This window comes from Crocodylus porosus, unplaced genomic scaffold (assembly GCF_001723895.1).
Source record: "Crocodylus porosus isolate Cpor-Errol unplaced genomic scaffold, CroPor_comp1, whole genome shotgun sequence".
Classification (NCBI taxonomy): domain Eukaryota; kingdom Metazoa; phylum Chordata; order Crocodylia; family Crocodylidae; genus Crocodylus; species Crocodylus porosus.
In genome coordinates this window covers 18,572,022-18,583,896 of record NW_017728928.1, presented here as the reverse complement: position 1 = coordinate 18,583,896, position 11,875 = coordinate 18,572,022, and the positions used below count along the sequence as shown (strand labels likewise).

Here is an 11,875-nt window from a genome sequence, read left to right as displayed (position 1 = left end):
CGAGGGACCGCGCAAGCGTCCCCCAGAACAGCTGCGAGGCTTGGGGCGTGCTGAGGGGGAGGCTTGGAGGCACGCATTGCCCTTAAGGCAGGACGCTTATCGAATCCCCAGTCTGGAATAGGGACGAACAACAAGACAGTCCATTAGGGAAACTGGCAGCCTCCACATTATATATTTAACCATCAAAGTCATGGCGGGCGAGGTTCTGAGGGTGCTACGTCACCCTAATGTGACGGTAGGCGGCGCTAGGGAGCTCACGGCCGCCCCTAGCCGCCGCGCCCTCACAGCAGCCATAATTTGCTACAGTTCAAGGCATGCCAAGAGGTCATAATGAGGTAGCTTGAATCTTTCTGCATTAAAATAGTTGGAATAGTGTGAAATAGGGATTGCTTTTTACAGTTTTAAGCCTGTATTTTTGATGCATCAGTATGGTTTAGAAGATATGTTATTACTTCTAAGCAAGCCTTGCTAAAAGACTGTTTATAAGTTTTCTTATCTTTGTTTCTGCAGGACACATAACTGAATAATACTTTTCATCATGGAGTTTGTAGGTTCTACTTTAATGGCAACTTATGCCCATCCAAAACCAACACCTACTAACTTCCTACCAGCTATCAGCACCATGGCATCAAGCTATAAGAACCGCTTTCCTCACTACTCCTTAACCCATAGCCTGAGCCTGCCTTGGAGACCCAGCACATATTATAAAATAGCAGCCATCACTCCAACTTTGGCTCCATTCTCCACAGGTTCCCAAGGGTTAACCCAAAGCAAGATGCTTCCTTTTGTTTCCAATAGAACAGCCCTTTTCACTAGGTATACCCCAGATGACTGGTACAAATCCAACCTGACCAATTACAAAGAGTCAGAGACTTCCCGGCACAGTGCCGAGAGGCTCAGAGTGGATACATCCCGGATGATCCAAGACAGAGAGCAGCAGACCAGGAAAACCCAATCAGAAATCACCAAGAATCTGGGAGAACGAGTCAACGATATAATATTTTGGAAATCAGAACTCAACCATGAGATAGATGAGATGATTGGAGAAACCAATGCTCTTACAGACATGAAGAAACGATTGGAAAGAGCTTTGGCCGAAACAGAAGGCCCTCTCCAGGTAAGTATCAGTTTCATGGATAAATGCTGTGGTATGCTACAGCCTGCCAGTTCCCCATCTGCTGCTGTTATATCTAATTAAGTTTCACTGCAACTCCGTTATGTCTCAAAAGTTTTTTATTAAGAAGCTGTTAGCTGAGCTGGAAGTAAATAAGCCCTTGCCATGTGATACATTTCCTATCCAGTACATGTTGAGCACATCAGAATAGTATTTACTTAACTAAATATTTTCTCATGTGCTAATCCAAAATCCTAGTTAAGGAAACAATTGCCAATATCTTGCTAGGCTTGCATGAGGTCAAATTTGTGCCCAGTATAGCTTCACCAAATTCACTTTGTGTCACACCAAGGTTATGTGTGCTCCTTTATGTTTTGATTGCTTTGATGTCATAAACTGATTATTTCCTGTGGGCAAAATATTGGCCTGTAGCTTCTGTTTTGCTATGGTTCACATGTTTCAGAAGATGGCTGTTTCCCACCTATGACATGTTCTAGTTATACTCAAGGGAAGTTATGCATCACAAAGGAAAAATTCAGGATGTGGCATATTTTAACAAAATTCAAGTGATGTTTTCCATTAAGTGCAAAGACTACTGCTGTTGAGATGTCGGCTTCCATCTCTGAGCACTCCCTGATGCCAGACTTCATTGCCCATTTGTTTAATTTTCAAATAAACAGCCTGCTTCTGTCCCCGCTGCTTGGGAAGAGCTCCCCAAAATCATCTGCAAAACTAATAATCTTCCATCAAAAGCATTCTCTGTTTCTTTATGCTGATCCAGCTCTCTGTGTCGTCTTCTGCTGTATGTTGTTTTTTTTTTTTTTTTATACTTAATCTGAAGGAGGGACTGTCTTTTACTTCTGTGTCTGTACAGTTCCCAGGACTGGGGGCTGGGTTTTTTACTAGGGTTATTACAAGGAATTGCTGTGCTGAACATCCATTTTTGAATAACACAAATGTTAAACTATTAGAATTCTAATTGTCTAGTGTAACTTTATTGTTCTTCCTATAGGCTATAATCAACAGCTGTATTTATATACTGACAGGTAGCTGAAGAATGCTTACTTCACAGAGAGAAGAGGATGGGGATTGATCTAGTCCACGATGATGTGGAAAAACAGCTGTTAACGGTAAGTTTTGCTAAAGTTTATCTAGGAAAAAAGGCACTTAGCTACAAAGACAGGTCAGTGCTGCTGACCTATACACCAATGTGTAGTAGCTTTCAACCATAACCAAGGTCACTATCATTTTTAATTATAATTACTAAGAGAGAAGAAAGATTTGCTATGTAGTATCTTTTACTGAACAGACTGTATAGTTGAGAGAAAATTAAACAAGATTTTAGATGCAAAATGCCTGTCCTCAGGTCTAGAAAAGAAACAAATACAGCCTAAGTTAAACAGTTGTCTTTAACTTTGTAGTCTTGTCAACTTTATCCCAACTACATAGTTGGTCCAATAAAAAATATCATCCTAAGAAATCCTTGACTCTCACACCATTCATAAAGGAAGAGGGTTGTTATTTTCTGTAGAGTATAGCAAGGTTAGCAGAGGGAGCAGGTAAATTGTAAGGAGTCATAAAACCATTGCCTGTGTTTAGTTCATTGTTTTAGTACTTGACACTTTGTTCCTAAGCCCATCTTCTAAACATTATGTGGTTTCCCTTGTGTACAAAGATTGCAAGGTCAAAGAGAGTGATTGTTCTGTGAAATTTTTGCCTACTTCTGATTGGGTGGTTCTGTAACTTCTTTTTTCTCTATAGGTCTACTGCACTCTTCCTTTTTTAAGTGCAGGGTTAAACAGAAGTAATTGTTCTGTCTGGTGTGTGACTTAGGCTATATTTACTTCCTTCCCAACCTGAAGAAGGGCATCTGATTCCCAAATTCTTGTCTAATATCTTGGACCTACTGCATGGTTGGGAGAGAAAATATATTACCAAACATATACTGGCTCCTTACACGTTCCCTGGAACACCATATCTACATCGCTACAACACTACTATAATTACTAAGGTCCACATTGTGCCTACAAGACCCAGGCATGGAGGAGACCCCCTCCATGCAGTTACCAGCTTTTTCATGTGACGGTGGCGATGCGTAGGGGGTGTATGGGGGTGCACATTCACCCCCTGAGAGCACTGGTGCCCCCCCGGTCAGGCCACACTCCCTGTTTAGGTGACGGGCAGGGAGGCAGGTGGGAGTGCTGGTGCCCCCGCCCCCATGAGCACTGGCTAGAGAGTGGGGCCACCAGCAAAAGCAACCGTGCCACTTCCGGAAGTGGGTGCGGGACTTCTGGAAACAGCATGGCTGTTTTTTGGTGAGTGAGATTGGCCGCTGGAGGACCGCCCCTCAGGCAGTGCAGTCAGCTGCTAGGGGACCTCGCCACAACTGCTGACTGATGTCAGGGGGACACATGCCCCCACCGACTCAAGAGGCACCAGTCACCCATGCCAGGTGGAATGCGGGGGAGGGCTCAGCTATATTTCCAGGACCATTCTCCCATTTACCTGACCAAGTGAAAGGGGATGAGGCCAAAGAACAATCAACTCTATACACATTCCTGAAGAAAGAAAACTTAGCCTGAGGTCCATTTCCTGATGGAAAGCTACTGTTAAAAGGTCTCTTAGGAGCAGCCACTTCTAGGAGTAGTCCCTAGTAATAATACTTCTCTGTTACAGGTAGGGAAAGCTGGAGCACAGAGCCAGCCTAGAGGAATAGAGCCTTCATGCTTGCGGCTGGATCAACTTCCCCCCCCCCCTCCCCCCAGTCACAAACAGGAATTATGAATTAAGAAAAACCCTGATTTATCGAAATCAAACAACTCTCACTGAATGCAGTGAGTGCTGTATTGGGCCGTCTTTCTCTCTCTTTCTATACCATTGAGTGCTTCCTGTATTATACATATTCACAAAAATAGTGAGTCGCCAAGGAAAAATGTTGGATAAAAAGAAGTTTTAACTAAAAATCTGATGGAATCACTTGACAGCTTCTTTACGTAGGTCCCTGCCTGCTCATAGTATCACTAAGATTTTACTAAAGGCATTTAGGCAGTTGTTCAAGACCTTTTCCTTCAAATACAAGAGCAGATAATTCAATTATACCACAAGGAATGACAGTCCATTAGTCTGATAGAAAGGGCAGATGCACTTGGTTCATAGTTCATGCCTTTCCAAATGACTTGGTCAGGTACCACCAACTGGTGTAAATGAAATGCTGCTCTGCCCAGCTTACCATCATTGCTCTAGGTTTGGTCGCATATTAATTCCTTTTACTCCCCACTTTCCCCAGTACTTGACAACTGTCTGAAACGTTCATCTTTGGGACTGAAATCTTCCTAGGTTTTGTCCCTACCTTAAGCTGAAATTTTTGAAAAGCTTGAGTGCTAGTTCCCCCACATTGGCTATGAAACATGTCAGTTTAATAGAAAATGCACAAGAGGGTAGTATAACATGAAGAGAAAAGTTATGTGTCACAGGAAATGTGGGTAATCTGTCTTTGGCAACACACATTCTACCACTGCTCCATGATAACTGCTGGTCAGTTGTTTGAGGTCAGCTCAGTAGACCATCAAGTACAGGATTTTCAGAAAGAGTTGGCCTAACTTTACTCACATAGGGGAGGTTTGCTATTGACTTCAGAGGGAAGCCAATGGTGTTTGTTTTGAAAATCCCACAAAAGGATGAAATGTTCGTTGCAGGGAAGTCAATGCATTTTTTTCATTGATTTTTAACAGAGAGAGGATTTCACCCTAAGGACTGAATCCAACTTCCATTATTAAAAATTTTAAGATTCATATTGACATCAGTGTGAGTTGGCCCAGGCCCAGTGACTGAGAAGCCATTTCTATGCTATTCACAGTCCCTGCTGAACCACTGAGAGCACAAATGCCAAGTATGTTCCCTTAGTGCATGCAGTAGTGAAATGCTGGCCAAGCCAATTGGTCATTTGTTCCTAAATATTTATCAACTTGTACAGGCACATACCATGCAGCTCAGTGGAATGATGTATTGTATCTGCAGACTTCTCTTATCCTAAGGAAACAATATATACCTAACTGAGAGAGAGTATTACTGAAAAGTTAATCACTGAATTGCTGTGTCTCCCTTTCAGAATCCACTTCCTGCCACTGTATGACACAGGAGACTAGGCAAGATGGACCTGTGGTCTAGTTCAGAAGATGGCAATCCTTATGTTCTTATGTCTTCTTGTAATATATTGAAATTGTGTAGCATCTTTTAAAATATTTAGTGAACCCCTTATTGGAACTTATTTCCTCTAAGTTTCAGAGCTCTGCCAGAGCTAGGCCTTTTGTGTTATGTGCAGGGATCCAAGTTTTCCATTTCCTGTGGAAAAGTATGGATTTCCCCTTTTAAAGGAGGAAAACACAGATTTTCCCCTTTGAAGCAGGAAACTGCAGGTTTCTCCTTGCAGGCTGGAAGCGTTCCAGCCTATGAGGAGCTGCGTGGGGCTCAGGGGAGTGGTGAGAGGGTGGTTGAAGGCAGGGAGCACCATGTGCATTTGTGCATGTGCACACATGTGGCCAGCAATACAGCCAGGCAGGGTAGTGGCAGTAGCCCCAGCAGCTGGACCGGCCAAGGACCTCCGTCGCCTTCCTGTGCTGAAGTTCTGTAAGTCCATGCGGGGCTGGCTGGGATGAGCAGCATCTGGGGGCTGTGAGTTGGGAGTGAGGGGCACCAGCAGGGGTGGGGACCTGCAGGCTGGGAGTGAAGGGCACCAGGAGGCCCGGGGGGGTGGGTCTGTGGGTTGGGAGTGAGAGGCAACAGCATGAGCAGAACCAGGACACCAACATATAAGAGCTACTCAGTGCCACAAAGTACCAGGGGCAGGATAGCCGGAGCAGGATGCACCTGCTGAGCAAAGTGGTCACAGGGAGCTCTGATTTTCCATGATTAAAAAAACCCCCAAAATCAAATGCCAAACTATATAGGTATTTAGAATGTATTTTATTTTAATGACTGAGGCACTGTTAGGCTTCCAAATTACTTAAAAATGGTACTGTTAAAACATTGTGTTCAACTGATACCTAGATGGATAGATAGATAGATAGTGGTGTTTCATTTTAATTGTGGAAAAACTTTGATTTTGGATTTTCAATCGGAGATTTTAGGATTTTTTTTAAATCAGAATTTGGGATTTTTAAACAGAAAAACCCAGGATCCCTGGTTGTGTGCATTTAACAAACATGGCTCTTTGGACCCATTGTACCAGGAATTACTTTATATTATATTTCTGTATCAAGAACAAATGACATAATGATTGGCAATGGAGGTGGGAGCCTAAACTAGGGATACAGTGCAGCACAATCACCACTTAGAATCATAGAAAAGTATATCTCAGAAGGACCTCCAGAGGTCATTTAGTCCAGTCCTATGCCAGAGGCAGGATTATCCTATCCAAACCATCCTATACAATTCCTTATCTAACCTATTAGTAAAACTATACAGTCAGCATTGACATACAACTGCAGGGCATAACACCCTAACCTGCCACAGGTAAAGCAGAGGCATAATGGCAGCCAATGTCCTGCTGCTGCAACGGTTGTGAAAATATGCTCAAGGGATCCACACCATCTGCTGCAAACCCCACTACAGTCTGGACCAATCTGGCCACATGGTAAAATTCCTTCCTAACTGTAATATGGCTATCAGTCTGACCCTGAGTGGAGAAGCAAGACCATCTAACCAGGAACCTCTGGGTTTTTAGTCCCAGCAGGAATATTGGCAATCGAAATCCCCAGCTTTACCTGTGGCAAACACCCATGCTTCCGAGGAAGACAATGAACCTCCTCCCAGAATGTGTGGTGACAGGAAGGGGGAAAATATCCTTCCTGGCCCCATGTAGCAACTAGCAAAGCCCAGAAGCATGGAAAATACCTATAGAAGAGCATAGGTACAGCTACTCCTAGATCATCCCTGACCAATACTTATCCAACCTCTTCTTGAAACCCTCTCATGAAAACAATTCCAGTTTCACCAGGCAGTCTATTCTATTGCCTCGTTGCTTTAACAGTGAAGACGTTTTTCCTGATATCCAATTTCAATCTACACATGAGGCCTTGTGAAACTGACAAGGAAACTGCATCCCTTGGGACTGTGTGCAAATGGCTCATGTAAAGGATTTTTCTTCTCTTGAGTCAGGCCCATGAAAATTAGGGAACTGGCTTCAAGGTCATGAGATTTTATTTAAAAAATTTTATGTTGTGTTCCTTTTAATTGGTCTTCTGTTTTGTTTTGCTTTGTTTTGTTGGGGGGGGTTTTGAGTGTGTTGGGTGCACTTGAGTCATATTTTCCAGTTTTTCTCTGCAACTGTGGTGGCTTAAAACTTATATTCTATTTGAGAATTTAATCACGTACCTTGGAGAGCTGGGGCTTCCAGAAAATGCCATAGGACTCCAAATAAAACCCTGAGAGCTGATAATGCGGTACCTTCTCCTGTCACGAGAGTTAAAGTCTTCATTATAGATCCAGAAAAATCTCTCTCAATCCAAGCCAAAAAATAATCCAGGTTAGTCCTATGGCTACAGTATATATCTCATATACATAAATCTATGTAGATCCATTGATCAACATAGGACCTATATACATTTACATTGGATCATAGTCTACTTTGGAATAGAATTGGAGTTCACATGGCCATCAGCATAAACAGCACATTTGGCAATCCTGTGTTCAGGCAGTGAAAGTTGATGCTAATGCCGTTACGCTTGTTGTAGGGATGGATGTGTGACTTCAAAGAAAATACTTTTGTGATATCTGTCTATGAATAACCCTGTCACACTGTGGTATGTTCAGCTAGAAACATCAGAGAATGCTTCTTCTGTCATCATAGTACTAGCAATCCTTGTCATGTGTGGGTGTGGCACTTCATAACTGGCATGCATCTGAGTAAAGTAGTCTAGTAAAAACAAAATTAATTGTAGTGAGTAGGGCACGGTGGCTGCAAACAAGTTGTTTTCCACTAAATTACCACTGAATTCAAACTACATGATGGAGAGAATATTGTGACACCCCTTTTGAGGAGTTCAGCTGGCATATACCAGTAGTAGGATTGGGAACCTCAAACATATTGGCAGCTGGCATATGCCACATTCTAGAGATATGACAGTTTGCAAAGTGTTATAGGCTGCTCAAATGGACAGCACCCATGTGTGTGTATGGTATGGTGCTTGTATCATTGTATGAGTGTGAACAAAGGCCTTTCAGATGGGGCAAGATTGTGACCTAATAATCTGACCAGAATCAGGAGCAGTGAGTACATAGTAGGGCTGTGCAAAGCTTTGGTCCCTGATTTGATTTGGTGGCTGAATCTCTGAATCTGAATCAAATCGGAGGACCCATGAATCTCTCCGAATCGAATCAGAACCCTCTGAATTGATTTGGAGAGATTCAGAAAAATTTGGCAATTTGGACGTAGACACAGCTTTAAATGTTTTTTCTACATACCTCTAGGCAGCAGGCAACTCGTCAACACTGTGAAGGTGTGCCACATGGAGCGTCCCACAGAAACATGGGGGGCTCCACGGTGCACTTGGCAGCAGACCCAGAAGTGGACCAGAAGCACTTCCAGTCCACTTCCTGGTCCACTGGGGAGTGTGCTGGGCACCCGCCCACCTCAGCAACTGGTGCCTCTGGGTCCCCCTGCATCTGATTGCCAAGCTGGGGGAGGGCTCTGGGGGGTTCCCCAGCATGCTCCATGGTGGACTCGGAAGTGGACCAGAAGCACATGGAGGCCCCCCCTGCCCCCCGACTCCTGTGGGACGCTCCATCCACCCCAGCATCGCAGCATTCACAAACCACGCTGGTACCATGAGGTATGTAGAAAAAACATTTAAAGCTGTGTCTATGTCCAAATCGCTGATTCTCTGAATCAGCATCAAATTTTCAGATTTAGACTCAGCCGAATCGAATCAGGGACAGCGATCCAAATCAACTAATTGAATCACTGTCCCTGATTCAGGCCAAATCCATATCTGAATCGAATAGGGCCTGCTTTGCACACCCCTAGTACATAGCCTCCCTCCTCAAGAAGTAGCCCAAGAGTGGAATTGTTCCTCCCTACTCAGCTCGCTCCAGGGATGTAGAAACATGTTGCTACCTCCAATGTGTGGCTCACCTGCATTCCCACGACAAGTCAGTGCCAGAGTCAGGAATAGGACCTGCAGTTTGTGGTAACAAAGTACATTCTGCTCCTCCTCTTCCTCCCCACACACATTGTGCTGGCTCTGCACTGGCCTGAGTGTTGCAGAAGAAAAACCAAGCTCTTTCTACTCTGTGTCCATTCTCTATACACTTGCTTGGGATGTAGAAGAGTAGCAGGTACCCAGCACCAACTTACTGCTGCTCAGTGCTCGCCTAGACCCAGCACTTGGGCAGGAGTGTGAGGATGCTGTCATTGCAATGAGTGATGTCACAATTAATAAGCACAGACATTGATGATGATGGAATTCTGATTTTGTCATTGCCCAGGAAGTTGACGTCATCAAATCATGTCAGGAGAGGATGAGGCGCCACCTGGATAAGGCGATAGCGCAGCTTGCGTAAGGAAGAACTTTGTCTCCACTTCTCACAGCTGAATTGTATTTTAATTTCTGATGTAAACACCACAGTTACCCCCTCTTCCGAATGTAGCTTCAGGGGAGAGGAATGTCTTCCACACTGAAAAATTGTTTCAGCTATTTTGTTTAAATATGGTCTAGTTGCTGAACAAGTTGATGTAGGCCCCTTGGAAAATGTGATGCTTTTCATAAGGATTGCTGAGCTTAGTGGTAGGTGCATTTGAAACAGAGAGAGAGATGCAGCCTGCTATACTTGATATTATGCATCCTCTAATAATTGTTTTCATCATCTCCCAGATCTGACAGGGCAGCCCAGCATGAGCTGGAGAAAGACCTTGCCGATAAGCAGACAGCTCACCGGATCGATGATAAGTGTCACCATTTAAGGAACACTTCGGATGGCATCAGTTATTACAGAGGAGTTGAGCGGGTGGATGCCACGTAAGTACCAGTATAACCAATGTATTATATGAGTTGTTCAGAAATTTCTCAGAGCTAAGGAGTCTGACAGAGGTCTGCTTCTTTCAGGGTGAGTTTTCACTGGTCAGTGCTGTGCAAAATGAATGTTTGCAAAGCTCTGCTGAACTTATTGTCAGGAAAGGCTTCTGGTGTAGTCTGGATTTAAGTGCATCTGACTGACAAGGTTGGGAACTGGGATTGTGAGCAGCAGGAAACACATGAAGAGGAGGGAGGGAGAAAAAGAATGGATGGGCAAAGATCAAGCATAACTGCTTACATTGATACGAACACCTCATTCCTAATCAAATTAACATTCCTTATCAAATTAATGGGGCTCAGTGTTCAGATCCTTTTGGCAGCTTTGAAACTCAGCCATAACTTAAAAGTGAAAAAAAACTGAATTCAACACCTGTTCAGTAGTTCTAGACATATAATGTTGTTGTTAAAGTTCACATGTACTGTGTTATTCTGGCCATAACTCTACTTTTTTCTCCAAAGAACTATGAAAATCACACCCGACTTATGTGGGGTCAACCTATAATCAGACCTACTACAGTCTTGACTTTTATACCTGTAGTAGTTTTATGCTTGGAATAAACATGCCAAGTGAGCTTTTTTTTTTTTTTTGGCTTTTGAGTGGTATTTTATTTCAGTATTTTTAGTACAGTTAGCCTTGAGTCTTTTCCTTGGTTGATTAATTCTCCTGTTGGGTTTTGTAAGGGGAATAGCAATTCAAGGTTTTTACCTGTAGTTATTGGTTTATATTCAGGAAAAGCTCTTTTTCAGTATATTGAACCTGAAAATAGGGGGTTTGATTTATATGCAGAGTCAACTTATAATTGGAACAATATGGTATTTTCTTAGCTCAGTTGGTGTTTATCTGAAATCTGTGAAACCTAAATTTGTTTACATAATTTTGGAGGCCTTGAACTTATGAGTAAACAGCCCTCTGTAGAGAGCATAAATGAAATAGGAATGAAATGAAAGAAGGAGCAGTGGTCTTGCTGTACAGTTCTGTTGCTCATAGGAGACCAGAACCTCTTCAACCCTGTGACTAGGGACAGACATTACACTCAAACCAGTCTAAGCAATCAGAAACTAACAGAACAGATGTTTAGTGCACAAAAACCAGTTTGAAAATGGCTGAAACCTGGTTGAATGTAGTATCAGACTTAACTGATTTGGGTTAAACTGGTTTAGGCAATGTCTGTCCCAGACCCCTTGTTGGTTTAAGTTAAACCAGACTCCCCCAGCATCCCAGCATGCTCTCTGGGTTGGGCAGGGCTCTCTGTTCCACAGCAGGGCTGGCCCCTTCCCTCTGCTTCATGGCTGGAGCTTGGCAGAGACTGCAGGTGGCTGCCTAGCTTCCCCCTGCTCCCCCCTCTAGGGCTGTGTGGAGCTTTGGGTGCTGATTCAATTCAGAGGAGATTTGGCCTGATTCGGCAGCCAAATCTCCAAAACTGAGTTGAATCAGGAGATGAATAAAAAGGTCTGGATTGATTCAAAGCTCTCCAAATCAATTTGGAAAAGATTTAGAGAGCTTTGGAGATTTGGGCTGTCCCTGCTCACTGCTGCAGGGAGCTGGACCTGGACTCTATGCTGGTAAGTAGGGGGTGGGAGAGTAGGGGCTGGAGGAGGGTGGAGGGTACCATGGGGGGACCCCTGCCAGACCCCATCCACTGCGTGCTCCCCCAGAGTGCCACCTGACCCCTGCCCACCCTCCAAGCCC

The 11,875-nt window shown here is 43.8% G+C and overlaps 1 protein-coding gene across 3 annotated transcripts in view; it reads left to right on the top strand.

The window, feature by feature from the left end:
* TEKT3 (tektin 3) overlaps positions 1-11,875 on the top strand; it is a 186,808-nt gene that overhangs the window by 166,619 nt on the left and 8,314 nt on the right. For all 3 annotated transcript variants that reach the window (XM_019542734.1, XM_019542736.1, XM_019542735.1), the window contains exons 2-5: positions 511-1,117; positions 2,161-2,244; positions 9,599-9,669; positions 9,985-10,128. In XM_019542734.1, coding sequence (XP_019398279.1) covers positions 539-1,117; positions 2,161-2,244; positions 9,599-9,669; positions 9,985-10,128 — 878 coding nt within the window. In that variant the 5' untranslated portion in view covers positions 511-538. The remainder of the gene's footprint in view (positions 1-510; positions 1,118-2,160; positions 2,245-9,598; positions 9,670-9,984; positions 10,129-11,875) is intronic.